Genomic DNA, 26,332 nt, shown 5'->3' on the forward strand with positions numbered 1-26,332 from the left:
AGGGAATTATTTGTTTAGGTCTGACCTAAGCGTAGTACACAAAATTATCTGCTACATTGTCCTACCTGTCAATGACTACTTCAGCTTCAACCACAATAATACACAAGCACACAAGAGATACAAACTTAAGTAAAACCACTCCAAACTCGATAGCAGAAAATACGACTTCAGCAACAGAGGGGTCAATGCCCAAAATGTACTACCTGACTCTGTGGTTTCTACCCCAAACCCCCAAAACTTTAACCTTAGACTGTCTACTGTAGACCTCACCCCATTCCTAAGAGGTCTGTAAGGGGCGTGCATAAGTGCACCAACGTGCCTACCATCCCTGTCCTTCTGTCCCCATTTATTAGTCCCCGTTTCCTGTGTTCATATTCATGTTTACACTGTTATCTTTTTTTTTTAATTTTTTATTTACATTTATATCCCGCCCTTCTCCGAAGACTCAGGGCGGCTTACAGTGTATAAGGCAATAGTCTCATTCTATTTGTATTTATTTATTTATTATTTATTTATTAAACTTATATACCGCACCATCTCCCATAGGACTCAGGGCGGTTCACAGGCATATTAAAACAATATAAAACAATATAATAAATAGACTTTTAAAACCCAGATTAAAACGAAATATTATCAAGGCCTGATCACTAAAACAATAAGAACCAATAAAACCCCCATTAAAATTTGTTTAAAACAATTTTGTTCTTAGGCTAGTCCCGCGCGCTGAAATAATAGAGTCTTCAGTTCACGTCTGAAGGTCCGGAGGTCAGGGAGTTGTCGTAATCCAGGAGGAAGCTCATTCCACAGGGCTGGTGCCGCCACAGAGAAGGCCCTCCCCCTGGGGGTCGCCAACCTGCATTGTTTGCTCGACGGCACCCTGAGGAGGGCCACTCTGGGGGAGCGCACAGTTCGTTGGGAGGCAATCGGTGGCAGAAGGCGGTCTCGAAGGTATCCCGGTCCTAAGCCATATATTTACAAAGTCAACTTATTGCCCCCCCAACAATCTGGGTCCTCATTTTACCTACCTTATAAAGGATGGAAGGCTGAGTCAACCTCGGGCCGGGCTTGAACCTGCAGTAATTGCAGGCTGCTGTGTTCTAATAACAGGCTTCTAACAGCCTGAGCTATCCACGGCTCTTAAACACGTATCTTAAACACGTTTAACAAACTAACTAAATAAATGAAATAACAATAGATAAATCAGCAAACTATTCTAAGCTTCCCACGCACCCCAGATTACAAAAGCTTGGTGCTGAAGTATAAATAGAGACTGTAGTCCACATTTCATTATCAATTATGTATCAGCCAGATATTAAAGCCATCTGTGATTGTTCCCGAAATAAACAAGGATAGAGCTCAGATGGAAACTCGGGAGGCTGAGTCGAAGTGATCTGCTTGTTCCTTCCAAAGCAAACCAAGAAGGGATACGGTCTTGCCGCAAACAGAGCTGAGGTGTTTTCACCTGGGGCCATCCCGTATTTTAAAACATTCCTCCTAGGAACTGAGGCTCCAACTCAGTTTTCTCCTTGAATACTGTGAGGTTAAACTGAGAAAACATTTCTTTTATTGATATCTTTTTTTAATTAAGTTATAAGGTATTACATACAAAAATAAAGGTAAAGGTTCCCCCTCGCGCATATGTGCTAGTCGTTCCCGACTCTAGGGGGCGCTGCTCATCTCCGTTTCAAAGCCAAAGAGCCAGCACTGTCCGGAGACGTCTCCGTGGTCATGTGGCCAGCATGACTCAATGCCAAAGGCGCATGGAACGCTGTTACCTTCCCACCAAAGGTGGTCCCTGTTTTTTCTACTTGCATTTTTTACTTGCTTTCAAACTGCTAGGTTGGCAGAAGCTGGGACGAGTAACAAAGAGCTCACCCCGTTATAGGGCAGCACTAGGGATTTGAACCGCTGAGCTGCCGACCTTTCAATCGACAAACTCAGCGTCTTAGCCACCGCATCCCTCTTAAAATACAAAATAAAAAATGAGAGGGAAGAGAAAAGGGGAAAGAAAAATGAGAAATGCTAGAGAAAGAAAAAGAAAAGGAAACATTGAATTCCAGCTCTACCTGTTACAGTAAAATAAGGCATTCACACCAAATTGGTTTTACCATAGTAGCATGAACCAGTCATTTCTATAAAAATCTATCAATCTAATCCGAAAAAAAACCCAAATCAAAAGTTTCATTTATTTTCTCCCAGTTCAGAAGCGGTTTCCATGTGGAAACAAAACTACTTATACGTTATTTTCTTTAAGTCAAAATAGACCACTTTGCTTAAAACAGAGAAGGAGTGTTGTTTCTGGAGGTCCACCTGGAAACATTTCTCTCTTGGACCCCCCCCCCTTCCCCATGTTCTACCATCCCTTCTCCTACTGCTTCCCTCTTGGTACATCCATGGATTAAACAGCTGCAGCGCTACCCAAACAGACAACAAATATTGTAAGGTGTGCTATTATTCAGTACAGCAGTACACGGTTAGTTCATATTTTTTTCCCCCCATGTATAAAACTAGATATATTTTTTTCTTATTTTCAGTCACGTTGAATTAAGATATTTTTTTCCCCCCCTTGCATTGTGACAATGAGTCCCTGGGCATCTCGAAGTTCTTTCTCAGCCTCGTGAGCTTGTAACCTTTGTACAGGTTTATCTCACTTGAGCCTTGCCTACATTTCTCTGGAGTATTTCTTGCAGGCTCCTGATTTTTTTTAAAAAAATGATTCTTCAGATTGGCTGTGAAAATGGGAGGTTCGCCGAGAAGTTAAAAGCCGCTCCAAGCGAGTAGCAGCTTTCAAATCTGGTGCACCCAGAATCCAGTCGAATTATAGGGTTAAAAAGGACCTTGGAGACCCCTGGCCTGGGGTGAAATCCAGCAGTTTCTGACAGGTTCTGGGGAACCAGTAGCGGAAATTTTGAGTAGCTCAGAGAACCAGCAAATACCAGCTCTGGCTGGTCCCAGAATGGGGAGGGAATGGGGATTTTGCAGTATCCTTCTCCCAAGAGTGGGGAGGGAATGGAGATTTTGCAGTATCCTTCTCCCAGGAGTGGGGAGGGAATGGAGATTTTGCAGTATCCTTCTCCCAGGAGTGGGGAGGGAATGGGGATTTTGCAGTATCCTTCTCCCAGGAGTGGGGAGGGAATGGAGATTTTGCAGTATCCTTCCCCCAGGAAGGCTCTCGCTTGGCAAGCTGCCAGGTAACTAGTTTCTAAACGCAGTACAAGGCAAAACGTGGCACAGAGTCTCTCAGAGTCACGGAACGAACGAATTGTTTCCTGCAAAAGCCCCCTCCCCTTTCGCTCCTCTTTTGTTTCCTATGGGAGGGACCAATCACCTCCAAGGCGTGGCTTTACTCCCAAGTCGACCCTGCTTTCTGAGTTGTTCTTGTCTTCTGGCAGCTCTGCGCATGCGCACACTGGGAACGGGCTCCAGCTGTTCCTCTGCCTCGCTGCTGTCTATCTCCCTCTCTGCCTCCGATGCAGAGCTCTCGTCCGAGCTTTCCCCAGCCCCCAGGACTGGCCCATGTTCCTCCCAAACTTCTGTTCTGTGCCGGCGGGCCACAACAGATGCGGCCCTTAATGAAATTGACACCCCGACTTAGGCCGAAGAGGGGAACTGCCACAGTCAACCAGCCACCCCCCCCCTCTTCCAAGAAGGCAAAAACACCCATTGTGTCTTTCTGCCTCGGGGAGATGTGTAATTGTTGGGGTGCTGAGTTGCGCTCCGTTACTAACGCCATTCCAGTGCATTATTCTAGCAGCTACCAAGCGGGTGGGATCATTTTTATAGACTCAAGCGGCGGGGTTAAAATAGTCATTTCGTCGGACAGATGTTATTTTTCCTAGGGGAAGAAGAAAGTGGGGGGGATTAAAAAAAAAAAAAAGAAAGATTTAAGGCCCTACCGAAGCGACACATTCACTGCAGAACAATTTCCCTTTGAAGGGCTGTCCTTGAGCTGGCAAAGGGACGCAGGCGCCCGCGTTCAGACTTCGGTTTCTGTGCAGTTTAGAACAAGCCATGCCTGAACTGCGCGCGTGGCGGTTTATACGGCCTTTCGGGCTTCTCGTGGGTGTGAACGTTGTTGTTATTCCCCCTGCGCCACACAATGCCCTCTTTCCCCAGATGTGTCGGAGAGAAAAATCCCCATTAAAGGGGTGGCGGTTGGAGGCTGGCATTCGTTGCCAGACAAGAAGCTGCGTTCGCAGAACGTAAGCCTTTGCGCCCGCGATTTTACATCCTGCAGCACTGGGCTGTCGCGCGGCCCCGCCTATTTTGTAATCCACAGGTTAGATTGTTATAATTAGCTGCGCTGGGGGAGTAATAGAAGCCTTCTTAATTAAGCACCTAATAAATCCTGAAATGAAATCCCGCTGCGGCTTAGCAGCCCAATTCAGAACCAATCCTTACTCACTCTCTCTCTCTCTCTCCGTTCTTTAAAAAAAAAAACTGTCGTAATTTGCACATTTTATCCCTACCTGTCTAACCAAGGCTGATTCCTAGCAGCAGCATTTCCACAAGGGGCTAAATTTGAGTGGTTTTGAAGCTTGGGCTTGTGTGTGTTTCCGTGTGTGTGCGAGAGAGAGAAAGAGACCGAGTGTGTTTCACCAACCTCACTCCTTCAGTTAATTTATGCTGCAGCGTATTGTACAATCCCAGGAAAACGGGCAAATTCTCCCGCTGAATTAAACGTAGCGTGTGAATGCAGCTGCTCAGCCCACTGTCTCATCAATGGTAATAACCACACATACACACACACACCTGCCTTTCCAACACAGGCATGCATCTGCAGTAGCAAGATTATGACACAGAAAGCGAACAGCTGTCTCCCGGTGTTCAAACTTCCGTGAACGAGCGCCTTCTCTTTTAAAAAAAAAAATATAACTGCGATCAGGTGCCCTTCAAAGGTCTTGAGTCTGCAACTCCACAATTGCCCACCACACCTCCATGTAGCAGGTAGGAAGGGCTTATCCATCCCGGAAGGCCAAACCTCTGTCACCTTGAATTAGTCATCTATCAAGCCTTTGCAAGCTTCCCTTCCGTTGTGATTTCCCCCCCCCCCTCTTCCAAATCAGAAAAGAGATTTCTGTGTTTCTTCGAACACTTGCTGCATTTCTCAGTTGGCGTTTCCAATTCCATCGCTGTAGGTCTGCCTCTCGCCTCTTCGTTATCTTAAGTTTGCTGCCTGTTTTTATTTTTATTTTTTTTTTAATCGCCTGTGCTTCCATTACAGATCGTAGTGTGGGTTTTAGTTGTTTTGAAGGGAAATGTAAAATTAACTCGAAGGCAACTTGGACTTCCTCAAAAACGTTTCGCTTCTCATCCAAGAAGCTGAACTGAAGAAGCTCCTTGGTGGATGAGAAGTGAAACGTTTTCAAGGGGGGGGGGGGAAACGCAAGAAAATCCAGTTGCCTTTTGCAAAAGCACTCTGGGGACAACCATGACCTGGATGACTGAGAACCTCCGTAGATATTGACTCAAAACGATACAGATACAGATTAACAGAATTGGAAGGGACCTTGGAGGTCATCTAGTCCAGTCCCCCCACCCAAGCAGGAGACCCTACACCATTTCTGACAAATGGCAGTCCAGTCTCTTCTTGAAAGCCTCCAGTCATGAAGCTCCCACAACTTCCGAAGGCAACTTCTGTTCCATGGGTTGATGGTTCTCACTGTCAGAAAACTCCTCCTTATTTCTAGGTTGAATGTCTCCTTGTTCAGTTTCCATCCATTATTCCTTGTCTGGCCTTTGGGTGCCTTGGAAAATAGCTTGATCCCCTCTTCTCTGTGGCAGCCCCTCAAATATTGGAAGATGCTATCCTGTCTCCCCTGGTCTTTCTCTTCACCAGACTAGCCAGGCCCAGTTCTTGCAACCGTTCTTCATATGTTTTAGCCTTCAATCCCCTAATCCTCTTGGTTGCTCTTCTCTGCACTTTTTCTAGAGTCTCAACATCTTTTTTATAGTGTGGTGACCAAAACTGGATGCAGGATTCTAGGTGTGGCCTTATTAAGGCTTTATAGAGTGCCATTACTACCTCCCTTGATCTTGATTGTATCCCTCTGTTAATGCAGCTTAGGATTGTGTTGGCTTTTTGGGCTGCCGCCACACACTGCTGAATGATGAACGGTTGGGAGACAGTTCCAACCTTGACCCTGGGCTCTTTCAAAGCCAACCCAAACCTGTCTTCCGTCCCAACAGATGCCAATTCACCAGAACCTGAAGGAACTCCTCGCCATCCGAACCGAACTTCAAAAGAGGGTGGAAGAACTGCAGCGGGAAGCCGCGAAGCGCTCCATTTCGTCTTCCTCCGAGCGAGGCTCTTCTCCCGCCGTCACCCCAGTCCACACATCCGTCTGACCGACCAGCGAGGCCGCGAGGTTTACTTACAGACACGATACCTGCTGCCAGAAACTCACCCTCCCTCCTTTCCTCCCTCCCTCCGGTGTTATTTGGGGTGGAGGGCTGAGGGGAGGGAGGTCTCCCCCCTCTCCTCGGTGTCTGTTACAGTAAAGCCAAAAGTATTCCCTTGCAGTATCGCGCTGTGGAGTGGTGCTTGCTCATTTCTTTCTTGTTTTTTTTTTAAAACGTTGAGCGTTTGAGTCGATAGCCAAACTCTTTTTTAAAACTTCTCGTTAAAACTTGCAGCAAAAGCAGGAAATCCTTTGCTGGGGCAAGCAATTGGGGAGGCCAGATTTCCAGGATCGCCTCTTCCAAAGTGACAAATCATATCCAGTTGGCTTCACGCAGTAAAGTAAAATTTGTTACTACGGGTTCTGTGCACGTGGCTTGGGGAGGGGGGGGTTAATGTGACTGGGCGGGCATGGCCAACTTTTTTTTTTTTTTAACTTTTAAAAGTATTTTTTCTACAACATCTTCTGCCGAAGAGGTTGTAGAAAAAAAAATGCTTTTAAAAGGCTCCTCTGATGATCTGAGCTGAGTTGCCTGATCGTAGCAGGAAAAGAAAAAAAAAAGCCTTCGACGATCAGGCAACTCAGCTGGGATTGTCAGAGGAGCCTTTTAAAAGCTTTTTTTTTTTACAACCTCTTTGGCCGAAGAGGTTGTTAAAAAAAATGCTTTGAAAAGTAAAAAAAAAAAAAAAAAAGGCTCAGACGATCACACATGGGTGGGGGGCAGGGATTTTTGCTACCAGTTCTCCAAACCACCCACTGCCATCGCTACCGGATCAGGTGATCCCGTCCGAACTGGGAGCATTTCACCCCTGGCTTCACGTCTGGGAAGGGAAATCTTCTCTGCTTTCCGTGGTACTTCATTTTGTGGTAGGTGGGTGGGTGGGTTTCTCGGAGACGGGGAAAGAAAGCCACAGCCAATATTGTATTTTAGGGGACCTCGATGCACTTTGAAATGGATTTGGGTTTTTTTAATTATTATTATTCCTATAGCAGTTGTATATTTTGAATAAAGATGTTTAAAAAAAAAGCAACGAGCGGGATTTGTCGCTTGGGAAACGTGGCTACTGCTTGCCCAAGGATTCTTCGAATGCGTGGATTATTGAAGACTGGTTATTTTGCACCTTTTCTGAACTTTCTGCTCCCTTTCCCAACAGAAAGATAGAATCGGCTGAGTTGTAGGTAGTCTCGACTTACAACGGTTCATTTACTGACGGTTCAAAGTGACCACGGGACTCAGAAAAGTGTCTTACGCTCGTTTTTCACAATTTGGACCGTTGTAGCATCCCCAATCATCATCATCATCTTAATGACCCCATAATCCCTTGTAGGGTGAAGTCCGGGCAATTGAATGGAGCTGAGTATTTACTGGCCAGATGCCCTTCCTGTCGCCAGTGCGGAGTTATATTCAGCAGATATAATTTCAACGTGCCCAGAGAGGGAGAGAAAGATCCGCCTCTACCTAGGATCGAACTCACACAGCCTCCTGATTGTGAGGCGAGAGCGCCACCTCTAGGCCACCGCACCACTCCTGCAGCATCCTCAATGAAACAAATAAAATATTTAAAAAGTTGCGATACTTATTCAAGTTGCTTACCAAGCACATTTAAATTACGTTAAAAGTAACCAAGATATCTTTACAATCCCCCGAGGCACGTCGCAACTTCTGAGCACCCCTAATGTCCGGAAATGGAAAGTTGAAAAATTTGGCACGCCCTAATTTTTCCCCACGGTCACGTGATTTTACATTCGGAACGCTTGGCCGCCGACTCATGTTTATGACGGTTTTGCCGTGTCCCTTTTTCGACCTTCTGACAAGCAATCTCAAGGGGGACGCCAGATTCGCATAACAACCGGGTTACTCATTTAAGAACTCCAGTCATTCACTTAAGTCATTGTGGCGGGAAAATTTGTTACAGTGAGACAAAACTCAACAAATTTCTCACTTAGCAACATAAATTTTTGGGCTCGGCTGTGGTTGCAAGTCGAGAATTATCTGTATCGTATTTCATTTTCTCGGTGGTGCAGTGGTTAAGAGTGCAGTACTGCAGGCTACTTCTGCTGATCACTGGCGGCCTGAAGTTTGGCGGTTCGAATCTCACCAGGCTCAAAGTTGACTCAGCCTTCCCACCTTCCGAGGTGGGTAAAATGAGGAGCCAGATTGTTGGGGGCAATAGGTTGACTTTTTAAACTGCTTAGAGCAGCGGTTCTCAACCTGTGGGTCGGGACCCCCTTGGGGGTCGAATGACAATTTGCCAGGGGTCGCCTAAGACCATCAGAAATATGGGAAGTATACTTGCGAGTCGAAGAATCGCGCTCCAATGGTTGACTCCACAAGCCAGCTGCAGGCTCTTCAAATCGCTAGCCAAATTCGGCTTCAGGCATGATCAATTAAAAAAGAGAGAAATCTTTGCTCTGATGTCTCCCTCTCAAGCCAGCTGCAATCACTCCCAATCGCTAGCCTAATCTGGCTTCAGGCGCGATAAACTTAATAGGGGAGGAGACTCCGCTTTAATGCCTCCGTCCTCAAGGCAATCACAAGCAGTTCAGATCGCTAGCCAATACGGCTTCAGGCGTGATAAATTCAAAACGAAAATAATTTTACGGTTGGGGTCGCCACATCGTGGGGAATTGTATTAAAGGGGTCGCAGCACTATAAAGGTTGAGAACCACTGGCTTAAGAGAGTGCTGTAAAAGCACTGTAAAGCAGTATATAAGTCTTAAGTGCTATTGCTATCTCTATTTTCCAGAATTGGTTGTTTTTTTTTAAGTTTTCAATGGTCTTTACCCCTTCCTTGGGGTGAAGCAGGTGAATTGCAAGCGGACAAACTTGTTTAAAAAATTCTCTATAAGAGCTTTCTCTCTCTCTTCTGTCTCTTTTCTCTCTCTTTCTCCTTTCTTTCTTCTCTCTCTTTTTTCTCTCCGCTTTCTCTTCTCTCTCTTCTATTTCTTTCTCTTCTCTTCTATTTCTTTCTCCGCTTTCTTTCTCTTCTCTCTATTTCTTTCTCTTTTCTCTCTCCACTTTCTTTCTCCTCTTCTATTTCTTTCTCTCTTTTCTCTTTCTCCTCTCTCTTTTTCTTCTATTTCTCTTTTCTCTGCTCTTTTCTCTGGTCTTTTATCTCTCTTCTATTTCTTTCTTTCTCCTCTTTCTTTCTCTTCTCTCTTTTCTATTTCTTTTTCTTTTCTCTTTCTCCGCTCTTTCTATTTCTTTCTCTTTTCTCTTTTGTCAGCTCTCTCACTTTCTCTCTTTATTTCTTTTCTCTCTTTCTCCTCTTTCTTTCTCTCTTTTCTCTCTCTCTCTCTTTACAAGTGGTTTAGGAAAGAGAGCAAACTGTAACCAAGGAGCTAAATTAAAAAAAAGTTCTCACACACATTGAATTTTTATTTTTTGGTGCTCCGACACACTCAAAGACAAACTGTGTCTTTCTGCCTTTTCTCTTGAACAACTCAAGTTATTTCTCTCCCAAAAGAAAAAAAAAATTCCTGGCTACCATTAGCGACAGACGGTGGGTGTCTTGTCACAATCTTAAGGCTGGACAAGTTGAGTCACGAAGGTGGGTTGGTTAGCCAAGATTGCCCTTCTTACACGTTGCACAGCTGTTCACTTCTGTCTCAAAGCAGCCTGGAGCATCACAGGACGGGAGGAGGAGGTCTTGACAGTGGCACTGCCCCAGTCTGGACATCATTGACCACGAAAGCTGGTTGGAACGGCTATAAAACTCTTACATATTTTTGGCCACACTGCTGAAATTCTGCAGCGCACTTACAAAACTCTATTCTTGCCCGAGCAGGGGATTGGACTAGAAGACCTTTAAGGTCCCTTCCTACTATTCTATTCCAATTCTATTCTATTCTATTGCTATATTTCTATTTCTGTTATTCTGTTAAGTATAGCCAGCTGCACAAACAGGCCGAAGAACAGTTTTTATCCGTGGGCTGTCAGACTCCTAAATCAGAAATAACATTATAACTACGTAGTACGATGGACTGCAGGGTCGGTGCAACGTGTAACATGTTCACACTGGTGCAATAGGACCGGTGGTTTTGTTAATATGATTTACTGGGTTAGGGATTTTTTTGTCTTCGCTGTGAGTTGTATTGTGTTGGGTGTGTGTGTGCAAAGAGGGAGCTCCACCAATCTCATTGTACGTATGTTGTGCACTGCGAATAAAGATTTGAATTTGAATTTGAAAAATTAAATACCCAGAGAACCCAGTGTTTAATAAGCACTAAGAAATGTATTTAATAGAAAATTGATAAAATAAAATAAATAAACATGGGCCAGTTGCCAAGCCTCCAAATTTCAATCCCCTGACTGTGGGGGAGGCTGCAATGTTTGTTAAGTGTGAAAAACAGTTCGCGAGTCACTTTCTGCAGTGCTGTTGTAACTTTAGTCTCTAAGTGAACTGTTGTAAGTTGAGAACTCTTAACTTGCATCTCTTAAAAGTGCAAGAATTATACCGTTTCCAGTGGTGAAATGTAAAATTTGCTACTACCAGTTCTGTGGGCATGGCTTGTGGGGAGGAGTAATATGACTGGGTGGGCGTGGCCAACTTTTTTTTTTTACTTTTAAAAGGTTCTGACGATCCCAGCTGAGCCGCGCAATCATCAGAGGTTGTTTTTTTTTACTTTTAAAAGCATTTTTTTACAACCTCTTCGGCCGAACCTTTTAAAAATGCTTTTCAAAGGTTCTGACGATCCCAGCTGAGCCGCGCAATCATCAGAGGCTTTTTTTTTTACTTTTAAAAGCATTTTTTTACAACCTCTTCGGCCGAACCTTTTAAAAATGCTTTTAAAAGGTTCTGACGACCCCAGCTGAGCCGCGCAATCATCAGAGGCTTTTTTTTTACTTTTAAAAGCATTTTTCAGCCGAAAAAAAATGCTTTTAAAAGTAACCAAAAAAAAAACCCCTCTGATGATCGCGTGGCTCAACTGGGCATGGGGCGGGGGAGCAGGGATTTTTGCTACCGGTTCTCTGAACCACCCGCCGCCATCGCTACCAGATCAGGCGATCCGGTCCGAACCGGGAACTTTCACCCCTGCCTGTTTTCCCGAAAATAATACATCCCCTGGTAATAAGCCCAAACGGGCTTTTGAGGGCATGCGCTAAAATAAGCCTCCCCCCCAAAAAAAAATAAGCCCTCCCAAAAAACATTTAAACGCAGAACTGGAAATCAGGTAAGATGGCAAGAGGAGCCCCATCTTGCTCCACGCGCCCCAAAATAATAAGACCTCCCCAAAAATAAGGCCAAGCGCTTATTTTGGGGTTCAAAAAAAATATGACAGGGTCTTATTTTCAGGAAACACGGTATATATATATATATATATATATATATATATATGTAGGTCTTTGGTTATTCGGGTTTTCTCCCGCGTAAAATTGGAAGTGTCTTGGCAACGTTTCGACAAAGTCTCATTCGTCATCTTCAGGCTTCAGCTTCGTGCTTCTGGGAGCAATGTGTGATTGCAGCTGTTTCTCAATCATACATTGCTCCCAGAAGCACGAAGCTGAAGCCTGAAGATGACGAATGAGACTTCGCCGAAATGTCGGCAAGACACTTCCAATTTTACGGAGAAAACCCATATATATATATATATATATATATATATATATATATATATATATGTATATATATATATGTATGTATGTATGTATGTATGTATGTATGTATGTATGTATGTATGTATAAATAAAAATTTCTTGCAGGAGAAAGTAGGCTGTGCATTGGCAAAATACACCCCAGAGGAAACACAAAGACACCAGTTTTGTTTACAAGTCATTTTTTTTCCATTTATTTTAGGTTTTTGTTTTTTTTCCAGTTTGTACTTCAGCATTCAAGTTCGGATAGCCATCCCCCATAATAATTCTTATATGCACTTTAGCAAAATGTGTCTGCCTTTTTTCTTTTTTTTCTTTTTTTTTGACAACACAACCCGCAATTTTCAGCTGGGGCAGAGATCCTTTCTGTATTAGCCAACGGTATGTATGTATTGCTTAAAAAGAAAAGCTTTCGCTTCTTTGGATATGCCGTCACTCCTCTTTGAATCGCTCGTCTCTGATCTCCTCTCTTCCCTTTTTCCCCCCGTCCCATTTTTCCTCCCTCCTTTTGTGTTCTAGCTTTTCGGCTCTTCGGTTCTACCCCATTTTGGATGAACGCTACTTCCTACCGCAGCAGAGGCTTGGACAATGAGCGGAACCGTTCCCTGTCGATTGTTACGAGCAAGCGACAACCGACAGCGGGTCCGTATTTGCCAGGAGAAAAGAAATTGCAAACGAGGAGGAGAGAGAGGTACAAAAATCTACGCCAGCTCTTTAAAAAGTAGAAGTGGCTAGAGTTCCTCCTACGTTTTCTCCTAACAGGAAGCTCTCTTCTTCTTTTAATTAGATGTCTCGTTTTAACTTCCAAGAACACGTGTTGCATATAAATTCAGGGCACAATATGTGGTCTCTACATATATATATATATATACACATCTTTGGCCTCATGGAAGACTTCAAACGCCTGTTACTTTTGTCCCGCTCTGAACATCTAGCTACGCCGATGTGATGCCGCCTTTCAGCTCACGGATCGCTTGAATTATTCATATTAAAAAAAGCAGAGTAGAAAAAACGGAAACGGACGCGCGCACACACCCGCTCTCCCGGAGGTGTGGTACAACACAGCTGGCACTGCTATACCGAGAAGTTAGCCAGGAAAAAGCCAAACATACTGTTGTGTTGACTATACAGACGACGGACAGAATTCCCCGGCGGGAGAAAAGAGATTCAAAGTTCTTTGAAAAGGAGCACATGATTGGCATGCAAATGACCCTCCAATGTTGATCTCTCAACTTTCCAAGAACGGCCCCAAACAGGTCAACCCAATCGTCTTGTTGTGTAAAATCTCAGGTGTATCATCTTCAACATGGGTGGTTTTGGATTTTTTCCCCCCTCTGTTTCTAACCTTGGGTGTTTCAAGGGCAACCGGACTTGGTACAGAGTAACAAGTTGCCACGGCCAACTCATCAGTGATCTACTCCCCACAAGGGACAATTTCAACCAATAAAAAAAAGTTAAATTTTGATGGAACCGTGACCGATAATCATAAAATAATGTCAATCCAGAAATATAAGACGGAACAATATCTATGGAGATTCTTGGTCATCTAGGTCCAAGATGTTTTTTTTTTCTCAAAAGCCAACTGGAGTTTGGCTTTTTTGTTTGGTTGTTTTCCTTGAAGATGTTTTGCTTCTCATCCAAGGAGTTCCTTCACCTCTGAAGAAGCTTCTTGGAAGAGAAGTGAAATGTCTTCAAAGAAAAACCAGAAAGTCCAGTTGCCTCTTGAAAAGGCACAACCATGGGACAACCATGACTGGATGACTGAGAATCTCCACACACATTTAGCTATGCAAGAGCTAGAGAAGCTCCTTGGATGAGAAGCAAAACGTCTTCAAAGAAAAACCAAGGAAGTCCAGTTGCCTCTTGAAAAAAAGTACCTTTGGGACAACCATGACTGGATGACTGAGAATCTCCATTGACATCTTCAAGGATTTTTTTAAAAAAAACAACAACCACCACCGAAGTCCAGTTGCCTTTGGAAAAAAAAAAACACCTTTGGGACAAAAGTTAAAATCATGTCAACGAAAGCAGGGTCACCCACGATAAAAAGCAACTGAATGAAATGATCAATACAGCTTTGAATTGCCCCACAGTGAATTGGCCGCAGCGAGTTGTCCTAGACCAGGGGTCTGCAAACTTGGTTCTTTTAAGACTTTGCTGGCTGAGGAACTCTGGGAGTTGAAGTCCAAAGTCTTAAAAGAGCCAAGTATGCAGACCCCTGCCCTAGACCCAGCCGGCGGACCTCTCTTGCTCCACAGAATGATTTCTGAAGGCTGGAAAGGCAACCTGGTAGGGTCTTCCCCAGACAGCCTTCATCCTACGTCTTGATGGACTGGAGACAGGAACCCTATGGAGACTATGCCTGGGCCATTGTTGCTCAGGGAAAGAACTAAGCCAGGGCACAAGAAATTTAAGTCTTGACTTCCGGGGAAGACTACGCTGTTAATCGTAGTCTGGGGAGGCAATAACAGTCATTGTTGCTTTTTGTACCTGACGTTGAGTTGTATTCTACAAATACCTCCCTTCCGCTGGACTATCTAAAATTTACATTAAGGCATAACCATTTACCAAATTCATACAAAAAGATTTTTGGGGAAAGGAAGTACCTCACAGGTTCATCAACTGCTACATCTTGAAAACCTGGTAGCTTTTTTTTTTTTGTCCTTAACGTAAGACTCAGGACAATTTTATTATTATTATTATTATTATTATTAATTTTTTTTTTGTTCATAGAATCTGCAATACATCACATTTTTCAAACATCGAGGTGGGTAGTAGCAAAATTGTTCCGAGACACAGTATTTCAAGATGTAGATCAGTGGCAGGACAGTAATAGAAAGACAACGAAACAGACAATTTTACACCTACAGTAAACGTTTCTCCGTAATTGGCCAAAAGAAAAGAAAAGAAAAGAAAAGAAAAATTTCCATCTAGGTGAGAAAAATGATTTCTAGTCCAAGTACAGTCACCATTTCCCCCCACTAGTTTATCTAAAGATGCGTCACTATAACCCTTGTCTAATGTTTGATGTCCTTGACTTATCTTTCTTTAAAAAAGAGAGACGGTAGTTGGAAAGAGGCTGTGTTGTGTGGTTGAGTTCAACTTGGACTTCTCTGCTCTACAAAATTTAGGCCACCTCAAAAATGGGAAACCTTCCAAGTTATTTTCCTAAAGTAGCTCTTGGTCGGACTGCGAGTCCTTCATAGGAGAATCCCACCGAAGAGAAGTCCTCTCAGCGACTTCCTTAAATAAGTTGTAGTCCTCCTCCGATCTTGGCCTTCCAAGACCTAATTTTAAGTCTCAAAAGACGATAAAATTAGAAGATGGGGGAGATGGAGGTGAGATAAGAGAATTTAGTACGTCCAAAATATACACACTTCGTTAAAGGTCTTCTCATACTTGCGGACTGCAAATTATGAAGCCTAACCAAAGCAGAAGGAATTCCCACCAACATCTGGGCTAGCATTTATATCCACCTCGTATTATTGGCACTCTGCTGAAATCAATGGGAGTCACCTCCATCATGGATGAAGACAAGGGTCTCAGGGTAAAAATTTCCTTAAACCCCTCTAGATACAGCTGGTGGTGCTCCTGACATTAAACAGATCCATCCAGAAATTTCCTCAACTCACAGCAACATCTACAGAAGGTTGAACGTGCCTCAATCAAACGAAGTCTTCGCTCTGGTAGGTCCACAAAATGTGGTCAAAAAAAAACCACCAACAAACGTAAATATGGCAGCCACGCTAGCACATTTGAAGTTCTATCCATTCTTTTAAGCACCGTGATCCTGGGCTTTTTTTTTTTTTTTGACCACACCATGTAGACCTCTCCTCCCTACCTCCGATGATTCCCGCGTTGAAACCCTACCAGAAAAGTCCCCCTACAAACATCACAACAGGGATTAGTTTGTAAATGAAATCTGAAATTAGGTATTTCACCCACAATTTTTCCCCTCCCCCCCTCAACACCGTGTAATACATATGGACCGATACATGCACTAAAGAGATATTAAAAAAAAAATACCCTAATCTTGCATGTGAAAATGTACACCTCGCTACAATGGTGAAATGCACAGCTAACAGGACTTAGGTCGAGAATGACCAACGTGGACCAACATTCAAGCTCATTTCTTGCTCAGCTCCACAGGATAGGGCTGTGGTTGACTCCTCTGGGCTAACACCGATAGTAGTTGTTAAATCAAAATTCTCCCAAAATAAGGCTAGAAAGTCCCCTGGCTTCACACTTCCCTCTGGCGCCCCTGCGGAATATAAAAATAATAACTGGGATCCAGCTAAATTCAAGACAAACCAGGGATCGAGGTTTGATCTGGGAAAGAGTGACAACGTGGCCATTTTCTGGGAATCCCCATTTGCACCACTGTGTAAAGTAAGGTGTCCAAACTTGGCCGCTTTTAAGACACGCTGGCTGGGGAATTCTGGGAGTTGAAGTCCACAAGTCTTAGAAGCGGCCGAGGTTAGACACCCCCCCTGGTGTAGAGCCATGAGTGGTCTTCCCCTTCATGAGCCAACCAAAAGGAGACCACGAACAGCAGCAGGTATCTCACCACTGTTCCTAAGACTCTCCTCGTGGTTTCTAGTTAAGGCAAGGAAATTTAAGCCCAACAAGTGATTGTATAGGCACGGTGGGAAGAGCAGCTAAGCTGGTTTGATATGAACTGGATGGAGGATTTAGGTGGCAGCGGCTGTCTCGTCCTACCCTCAGGGAAGGTTACACTCCTCCCCGAGATGACAAAGCAACCTTGTACTACTTGTTGGGTACAGATGATGGCCAATAGGGCAAGTCCCACCCAGGAGAACCCATCTTGGCTCAGCTCCATGTGGTCTTCTTCTCATGGCTTTCCTAGGAGAAGGCCCTGGAGGCTTTCCGATGTGCCAAGAGACACAAACAGAAGGGCATCTTCCATGTATAGTTCTAAAAGTTGGGCTCCATCCAGGCAAAGAGCTCAAATGGCCAGCATCTCCTCCTCTCCTTGAAAAAGGACCTTTAAAGGCTGGACGCAACCAAATAAACACAGTGGCCCACAATCCCAGTGAACTCAAAATGGAGTTCCTTGGGGAACTCCCAGGCCCGAAGTACGAATCTGTGGGATATGATGACAGGCTCCTAAAATACCTCCCAGGGAACGTTTGAACCAGCCAGCAGACCTCGAAAACCCGAAGGCGCGACATTTCAAAATAACCGTCGCTGGCATTTTCCCAAAACCAAAACCACCTCCCCTTTTCTGGATTTTAGCCCATTCATTCTGTGCTGGATGTCTCACTCTAGACTCAACTAAAGTGGAGGGTTGAACGTGCAGATGAATCAACGTACCCGCCCCCCCCTCGTACATCCTCCCCTTCGAACTGTTCTCTTCAAATTCAAGCTTTGGAGACGCCCTCTGCGAAGTTGGAGAAAAACCGCCAAGAAGCTAGAAGCCCACGTATTCTGTCCAAACGAACTGAATGGGGGTGGGGGAAGAGCCCTTTTCAGCGGTCAGCGAAGTGAGGCTCAGTTCCCCTTTAGCCTCTTGCCATGTATTCACACAGGTCCAGTGGTGGGATTCAGCCAGTTCTCACCCTATTCGGGAGAACCGGTTGTTAACTTTCTAAGCAGTTCGGAGAACCGGTGGTTGGAAGAAATCTTATTTTGTTTTTGTCCCACTTTACAGGGCTAATCCTGTAAGGAAGGCAGGAAGGAAACATTCTGGTGTTTCTAGCCTAAACTTTACTGCCCTGTTTACAGAAACTGCCTCTTGGTTAACCCTTATCACATTGTAACAGCTAAGGCGAAGCGCCCATTGACGCGAGTGACGTTGAGTTGGCCACGCCTACGCGATCACATGACCACCGAGCCACGCCTACCCAGTTTGCCAGAGAACCGGCTGTTAAACTATTTGAATCCCACCACTGCACAGGTCCCTCCCTGGTCCTTACTCAAAGCAAACCAACAACGGAAGATTGTTCCTAGCTGATATGAAGCCCAGGTCTGTGGGGCCACAGTCTTGTATCGGCCCCTGACCTATGAAAGACTGTCGCATCGGTCTTGAATTGTCCCTTGAAGCCCATCTCCTCAAGGAGGTCACCAGGACCTCGACGGAAGCTCTACGTGTAACTTGGCTAAAGCTTTCCCTCTGGTCTATTTTGGGGTTGGCCGCCTACAGACACTTTCCATTGTTCTCTCTCGCTGCCGCCTCTTTCTCTTCCCCAACCTGTCCCATCACAACGTCATTCATGAACACTCCTACTTCTACGATGAAACAACCATTTGGAAGAACCTTTGCATTTCATATTCAACCTGACCGAAGCTCAGACATGACGACCCATGGCGATGTAAACCTACGACTCTTCACAAAACGATATATTAAAAAAAAATTTAAAAAATAAAAAATAAAAATCAAACCCGAAAAAACATCATCATCATCATCATCATTATTTCTTTTTTCTTTTTTTTTTTTCCAACCAGTTCTACAAGCCTACCACAAGAAGAAGCCTGCCCTAGTCAAAGGGAAATGCACATTTAAATCGCTTTGGGATCCAAATTAAAACGTTTCGTTCAAAGCTAAATTACAAATCGTGTGAGAGGAGCGTGTGTGCGTGGATGTATGTGTGCGTGTGTGTGCTCGTGTGTATGTGTGTGTGTGTGTGCGATGTGTTTTGTTTTTTGTTTTTTTGCCAACAATTTGTTCTTTCTTTTCTTTTTTCTTTTTTAAGCCGGAGGGCCGAGATTTCAAACTTTTGCGTTTTCTTGAGGCGGTGGAGCTTCTGCTGTCTGGGGTTCTAGGACAGAGTATTTCACTAGAAAAGAAAAAGAGAGAAAATTTTGGTTTGGTCTTATAGGAAAATAAGAAACACACAAATTTGCCTGACATTATAGGAGGCCACATTCATCAATCAATCAGAATAGAATGGGAATTGATTGTTTCCTGGTTGCTTAATTGTAACCTATGACTATCATTAAGTGTTGTATCATTAAGTGTTAAATTTGTACCCTATGACCATCATTAAGTGTTGTATCTTGATGAAGGTATCTTTTCTTTTATGTACACTGAGACAAATTCCTTGTGTGTCCAATCACACTTGGCCAATAAAATAATTCTATTCTATTCTATTCTATTCTATTCTATGATTGCTTATTTGTACCCTATGACTATCATTAAGTATTGTACCTTATGATTCTTAATGTATCTTTTCTTTTATGTACACTGAGACAAATTCCTTGTGTGTCCAATCACACTTGGCCAATAAAATAATTCTATTCTATTCTATTCTATTCTATTCTATTCTATTCTATTCTATTCTATGATTGCTTATTTGTACCCTATGACTATCATTAAGTGTTGTACCTTATGATTCTTAATGTATCTTTTCTTTTATGTACACTGAGACAAATTCCTTGTGTGTCCAATCACACTTGGCCAATAAAAAATTCTATCTAAGTAAACTTGGAGGTCTTCTAGTCCGACCCCCTCCTCTTTGTGGCCATATCCAATTCCTGCAACCGTTCTTCCTATGTTTTTGTCTCCAAGCCTTTAACCGTCTTCGTTGCTCTTCTTTGCACTTTCTCCAACATCTCAACATCTTGTTTTGTAACGTGGTGACCAAAACTGGATGCAGGATTCCAGATGTGGCCTTACTAAGGCTTTATAAAAAAGCCTGAGGGCAGGACAAGAAGCAATGGGTGGAAACTAATCAAGGAGAGAAGCAACTTAGAACTAAGGAGAAATTTCCTGACTGTTAGAACAATTCATCCGTGGAACAACTTGCCTCCAGAAGTTTTAGATGCTCCAACACTAGTTTTTTTTAAGAAGATGTTGGATAACCATTTGTCTGAAGTGGTGTAGGGTTTCCTGCCTAGTCAGGGGGTTGGACTAGAAGACCTCCAAGGTCCCTTCCAACTCTGTTATTCTATTTCTAGGTACTAATTCTTCACGTGATTTTGATTCTATGCCTCTGTTTATATAACCAAGGATTATATTAGCACGATTGGCTCATGTTTAAGGGATCATCCACTAAGACTCCAAGGCCCCTCTCACAGTTACTGTTTTTGCCTAATCTGTACTTGTATCTTTGGGGGTTTCTGCCTAGGGGTAAAACCTTGCTTTTCTCCACCTTAAATTTCATGTTGTTGGATAGGGCCCTTTGTTCGTGTCCATCAAGATCTTTTAGGATCCCGAGCTTGTCTTCTGGAGTGTTAGATATTCCTGCCAGCTTTAGTCTCATCTGCAAGTTTGATAAGTTCCCTTTCTATTCCCTCATCTAAGTCATTTACATTCCATAATTTCAGTTGCTTTTCAGTTGTAGAAGTCCGCTTGGTATGTTCTTCAGAAGCATGGCTATTGGTGTTGCTCAACCTTAGCAAGTTTAAGATGCGTGAACTTTTATCTCCCAGAATTCCCCAACCAACATCAACGGACCACTTTGTGATATTGCTATCTCAATGAGGTACGAAATATTGGTAGAATTGCCTGGCTGGCTGGCTGATACAATAGAAGCATTATTTTTTTATTATTATTATTTGAATTTATATCCCGCCCTTCTCCAAAGACTCAGGGCGGCTTACAATGTGTTAAGCAATAGTCTTCATCCATTTGTATATTATATACAAAGTCAACTTTTTATTGGCCCCAACAATCTGGGTCCTCATTTTACCTACCTTATAAAGGATGGAAGGCTGAGTCAACCTTGGGCCTGGTGGGACTTGAACTTGCAGTAACTGCAAGCAGCTGTGTTAATAACAGACAGACTTAGTCCGTTGAGCCACCAGAGGCCCTTTTCCTGTAGTAGGTACTGTATTTTTCGGAGTATAAGACGCACCTTTCCCCCCCGCCCCCTGAAAGAGGCAGAAAATTTGGGTGCATCTCATACTCTGAATGTAGCTTTTTCGATGCTTTTTTTCCAGCCTGAACGAGCTGTCAACCACAAAGCTGGGACACCGTGTGCCCCCAACACCACCACCTTGTGACACAGTGTGACCTTAAGGACACACACACACTCACTCACCTTGTGGCTCTTCGGTCACCACTGCTTCCATGTTTTCTCCTTTCACATACTCTGCATTCAGGCCCTCTAAAAATAGCAAAGAGCAGAAGAGATTTGACACCCAAAATTAAAACTGGCACAGAGTGAGTGAGAGGACCGAAGCTCAACGCAGAACCACCGGAGGACGCTTCTAGAAAGTCCTGAGAGGCGACAGGCCAAGATAGCAGCAAAGCAATTCCGAAATAGGAAACTTTCCCCTGACTTACAACATTAAATCTCTTATTTGGGTGCTCATTCCAGCCCTTTTAGATGGCTGCAGCATCTAATGCGGAAAGAGAAATGTGATTTCTCTTTTGACTAAGAGGCACACCGGATAAGAGGTTTGGATTTGAAACAGCGTTTTTTGTGCTCCGGTTCGCCACCTCTGACATTATTCGCATTTTTAAACCTCCAGTTAAACTCCAAAACAGGTGAGGAATTCATGGGACCTCCAGATGTTGGTGAATCGTCACACCCAACTTGGCCTACAGGAGTCACGAGCCTCGTCCCAACCTCCCCTAAACAATTTCTAGCACCAACTTCCTCCCTCTTTCTTCCTTTAAAACCTTTGCATTCCTGCTTTTTTTTCTTTTCTTCTTCCCCATGTCGAACAGATCCAACGACTTAGATCAAGGACGGGGCCATCCTTGGGAGAAACCGTGAGCTGAAATCTGGAGGGTGGATGATGATTAAATCTCATCCATCACTTGCTTCTGCCCCATTAAATGGGGCCAGAATGGAGCCCCTGAAATGCCACATCTGAATCCAGCCGAAAGGCTTCTTTTATGCCATTTCCATAAAAAAACCCAACAACAACGAAGTCCCTCCAGGAGCCGCCGTGTGCATTGCCATGCATCCAAAGTCTGACATTATCCCAGCATGCCACATCTGATGGCTGAAATTAATCCTCTGTTATAATTAACTTTAATTTCCTGTTGCCTTTTGCGGGGCATTTGCATTGCCTCCTTGATCAAACGCTTTTCCAGACCTGAGGATGTTCCTCCTGTAATTTCTACTTGCACGCAGGGAGAAAACGTGCACAGGTGCAAAAGTCTACCCCTCTGTTAAATTTCCTTTTCTGTCGTATTTATTATAGGTTTCTAGATTTCTTTTCTTCCAATTCTGTGACTTTGGGCCCATAAAATAGATAGATAGATAGATAGATAGATAGATAGATAGATAGATAGATAGATAGATAGATAGATAGATAGATAGATAGATAGGTAGGTAGGTAGGTAGGTAGGTAGGTAGGTAGGTAGGTAGGTAGATAGATAGATTAGACGGACGATAGGAGATAGAGATAAAGAGAGAGAGAGAGAAATAGAGATAGATAGATAGATAGATAGATAGATAGATAGATAGATAGATAGATAGATAGATAGATAGATAGATAGACGGACGATAGGAGAGAGAGAGAGAGACAAATAGATACAGATAAATAGATAAGATAGATATAGAAATAGATAGATAGATAGATAGATAGATAGATAGATAGATAGATAGATAGATAGATAGATAGATAGATAGATATATCTTTCCATTTTGCAAGCAATAATAATGCTCATTTTCTCCCCCAGCGTGGCAGCTGACAACCAGCAGAGCCTGAAACTACCCCGCAGGGGTTAGATAAATGAACGGAAAAATAAATCCATCACATTTCTCTGGACTTATTCCGCTCGTTCAACCAACTCCGGTTAACTCTTCTTTGTGATACTTTCCCAATTTCCTGCTTTCTAGCAAACCTAAACCCCGCTGCACAGCTGATCATTAGAAATACTGGTTCAGAGGAAACCAGTAGCTTTTTTAAACTACCGGTCTGCCCGAACTGATAGCTAAATACCGGTTTGCCCGAACCGGTAGCTTTTTAAAAAAGATTTCTTTTTTTACCTGAACCAGTAGTTTTTATCACTACCGGTTTGTCCGAACTGGAGCGAACCGGTAGCATTTCACCCCTGCTACTGTGGGTCCTTCAGGAATTCAACAACCTGCAAACTCTGTTCAAGTTGTTTTCTTTGATGCCAACCAGGCTAAAAGCTCTCTGCAGCCCCAGAAAGCAGATCCTTCACTCCAAGGGATACCTGCATGCTGTGGAACTGAACTGAGAGGCTAATTGGTTGGGAAGCCTATCAGACCTGATGCTGTTACCTAATTTGGTAATAAAACGTCTGCAAGAAAACAACCAAGCTCAGACAGCACCAAGGATCCCATAGTCCTAATCCTAGCCGTCATTGTCATCTTCCTCCTCCTCCTCCTCTCCTCAAACCTCACTCCCTTCCAGCCCTGATGATGTTATCTAGTTTGGTAATGAAATGTCAGACAGCATCAAGGACCCCTCATTTCAACCCTAAGCTGCAAATATTCTCCTTCATTGAAGCCTATCTTTTATCAGCTTTCTTGGAGAGTACTGGTGGGCTCAGATCTCCTGCGTGTGTGTGTGTGTTTGTGTGTGTGTCTGTGGATTAGAGACACTTACGTTGTATGCTAAAGCAGAATTTCTTTTGCTGGTAGGAGATGTAGCTGCTGACCGCACCGATCAAGGCCATGGCGAGGCCACTGACAATACCAGCAATGGTCCCCGTTTCTACCAGGGCACCTGTAGAAGAGGAGAAGAGACCATTACTGATGGTGTCCTGCATCCTAGATGTTTATTGAAAGTCCCCGCTAATTTCTTTTCTCCATTCCTGCTGCACCTTTGTTCTACTATAGCAGGGGTTTGCAAACTTTGCTCTTTTAAGACTTGTGGACTTCAACTCCCAGAGTTCCTCAGCCAGCTTTGCTGGGAGTTGAAGTCCACAAGTCTTAAAAGAGCCAAGTTTGCAGATCCCTGGTCTAGTGCTTTGCACAAGCAACTCAGAGGTTGGCTTCACGACTGCTGTGAAAACCACGATTTGGCTCGAGAAGGACGAAGCTGCCCCTTCAATGCTTGTTGGGTTGTTGTTGTTGTTTTGATCAACCATTGTTTACAGTCGAAAGGGTGATATAAAAATTAAAATATTATTATTATTTATTATTATAGTATTTCTGCATTTGCCCAGCTCCATTTCTAAGAAAACCATCAAAAGGCCTGGCTGTCCCGGAGCCCATCGGAAAAAAATATCCAGGTCAATTTGGGTCCTGCAATTAATTCCTTCCTTCCTTCCTTCCTTCCTTCCTTCCTTCCTTCCTTCCTTCCTTCCTTCCTTCCTTCCTTCCTTCCTTCCTAAACAGTTTGTTTATATATTTTCGCATTACATACATAAGTGCTTAGCGAACAGCGTACTGTCTGGATCAATTTATTTATATACAATAATACTTTCCCCGCTCCTAATTTCTACCTATACTGTCCGAGCGTTTATAAAACAAATTCCAAAATACTCCGTATCTTCTTTTTCTTTTATTTTGCATGTCAATCTGTCCCATTTCTGCGCAATCTAATTTTTTTTTTTTTAAACGGGGGTCCTGCAATTCTTAGCAGTTGGGTTAAGAAGCAATGGAAGAACTGCAGAAGCAGCCAAGTAGGAAATCCAGGGTTAACTTTAATTTTAAAAAAACAAGGTTGGAAAAAAACAGTGGTTCCCGAGCTTTGAGGTGACTTTCCCACCCCCAGACAAATCCCCACACGCCCTCAAAACAGGTCAGGTCAGACTCTGCCAAAAGCCATCTCTGCAGGTTGGTGCCCAGGAAAGACCGAGAAAGGGACATGTCAAAAGGTCAGAGTTCAAAGGAAATCTCCCCCTCCCCCACCCCGTTTCAAGCTTTGCTCCATCCATGGTTTGAAAAGAAATTTGAGATTGTCGCAAGCATGCTCACTTACCGTTATTGTAATCATTGTCACTGTCTCCTACACAGAAGAACGAACAACAAAGGATCAGTCACCCATAACTCGGAGACAACGCGCAACATTTACCGTGTTTCCCCGAAAATAAGACCCCGTCTTATATTTTTTTGAACCCCGAAATAAGCGCTTGGCCTTATTTTCGGGGAGGTCTTATTATTTTGGGGCGCATGGAGCAAGATGGGGATCTTCTTCCTGTCTTACCTGATTTCCAGCTCTGTCTCCCAAACCCGAACCAGAGGAAATGGCGGGAAGTGGCTTAATTTGGGGGGGGTGTCTTATTTTCGCATGCGCTCAAAAGCCTGATTGGGCTTATTATCCAGGGAGGTCTTATTTTCAGGAAAACAGGGTATGAAGGGCCACCCTAAAAATCTGAAACAAGTTATGGATCTTCCCCAGTTTATAATACAGGTACGGGTAAGTCCTTGACTTACAACCGCAATTGGAACTAGAATTTAAATCACTAAGCAAGACGGTCATTCCTATGAGTCAAGCATGATGGTTACAATCTTTTTTTTTTTAAACGGGGGTCCTGCAATTCTTAGCAGTTGGGTTAAGAAGCAATGGAAGAACTGCAGAAGCAGCCAAGTAGGAAATCCAGGGTTAACTTTAATTTTAAAAAAACAAGGTTGGAAAAAACAGTGGTTCCCGAGCTTCGAGGTGACTCTCCCTCCCCCAGACAAATCCCCACACGCCCTCAAAACAGGTCAGGTCAGACTCTGCCAAAAGCCACCTCTGCAGGTTGGTGCCCAGGAAAGACCAGAAAGGGACATGTCAAAAGGTCAGAGTTCAAAGGAAATCTCCCCCGCCCCCGCCCCGTTTCAAGCTTTGCTCCATCCATGGTTTGAAAAGAAATTTGAGATTGTCGCAAGCATGCTCACTTACCGTTATTGTAATCATTGTCACTGTCTCCTACACAGAAGAACGAACAACAAAGGATCAGTCACCCATAACTCGGAGACAACGCGCAACATTTACCATGTTTCCCCGAAAATAAGACCCCGTCTTATATTTTTTTGAACCCCGAAATAAGCGCTTGGCCTTATTTTCGGGGAGGTCTTATTATTTTGGGGCGCATGGAGCAAGACGGGGATCCTCAAGCCGTCTTACCTGATTTCCAGCTCTGTCTCCCTAACCCTAACCAGAGGAAATGGCGGGAAGTGGCTGCACGTGCGTTTAAATATTTTCAGGGAGGGCTTAATTTGGGGGGGGGGTGTCTTATTTTCGCATGCGCTCAAAAGCCTGATTGGGCTTATTATCCAGGGAGGTCTTATTTTCAGGAAAACAGGGTTATGAAGGGCCACCCTAAAAATCTGAAACAATTTATGGATCTTCCCCGGTTTATAATACCGGTACGGGTAAGTCCTTGACTTACAACCGCAATTGGAACTAGAATTTAAATCACTAAGCAAGACGGTCATTCCTATGAGTCAAGCATGATGGTTACAATCTTTTTTTTTTGGCCACAGTTTGTTAAGTGAATCCTTGCAATTCGTTAAGC

At 43.7% G+C, this 26,332-nt stretch overlaps 2 protein-coding genes across 4 annotated transcripts in view; one reads left to right on the top strand and one right to left on the bottom strand.

The window, feature by feature from the left end:
* MTMR1 (myotubularin related protein 1) overlaps positions 1 to 6,522 on the top strand; it is a 37,708-nt gene extending 31,186 nt beyond the window's left edge. For all 3 annotated transcript variants that reach the window (XM_058196887.1, XM_058196888.1, XM_058196886.1), the window contains one exon: positions 6,190 to 6,522. In XM_058196887.1, the coding sequence (XP_058052870.1) occupies positions 6,190 to 6,348 (159 nt within the window). In that variant the 3' untranslated portion in view covers positions 6,349 to 6,522. The remainder of the gene's footprint in view (positions 1 to 6,189) is intronic.
* An 11,891-nt stretch (positions 6,523 to 18,413) lies between these two features.
* CD99L2 (CD99 molecule like 2) overlaps positions 18,414 to 26,332 on the bottom strand; it is a 38,559-nt gene continuing 30,640 nt past the window's right edge. The window contains exons 8-11 of the mRNA XM_058196895.1: positions 25,717 to 25,743; positions 23,491 to 23,610; positions 21,000 to 21,065; positions 18,414 to 18,794 (exon numbers count right to left, since the gene is read on the bottom strand). Coding sequence (XP_058052878.1) covers positions 18,727 to 18,794; positions 21,000 to 21,065; positions 23,491 to 23,610; positions 25,717 to 25,743 — 281 coding nt within the window. The 3' untranslated portion in view covers positions 18,414 to 18,726. The remainder of the gene's footprint in view (positions 18,795 to 20,999; positions 21,066 to 23,490; positions 23,611 to 25,716; positions 25,744 to 26,332) is intronic.

This window comes from Ahaetulla prasina, chromosome 11 (genome assembly GCF_028640845.1).
Source record: "Ahaetulla prasina isolate Xishuangbanna chromosome 11, ASM2864084v1, whole genome shotgun sequence".
NCBI classification, from domain to species: Eukaryota; Metazoa; Chordata; class Lepidosauria; order Squamata; family Colubridae; genus Ahaetulla; species Ahaetulla prasina.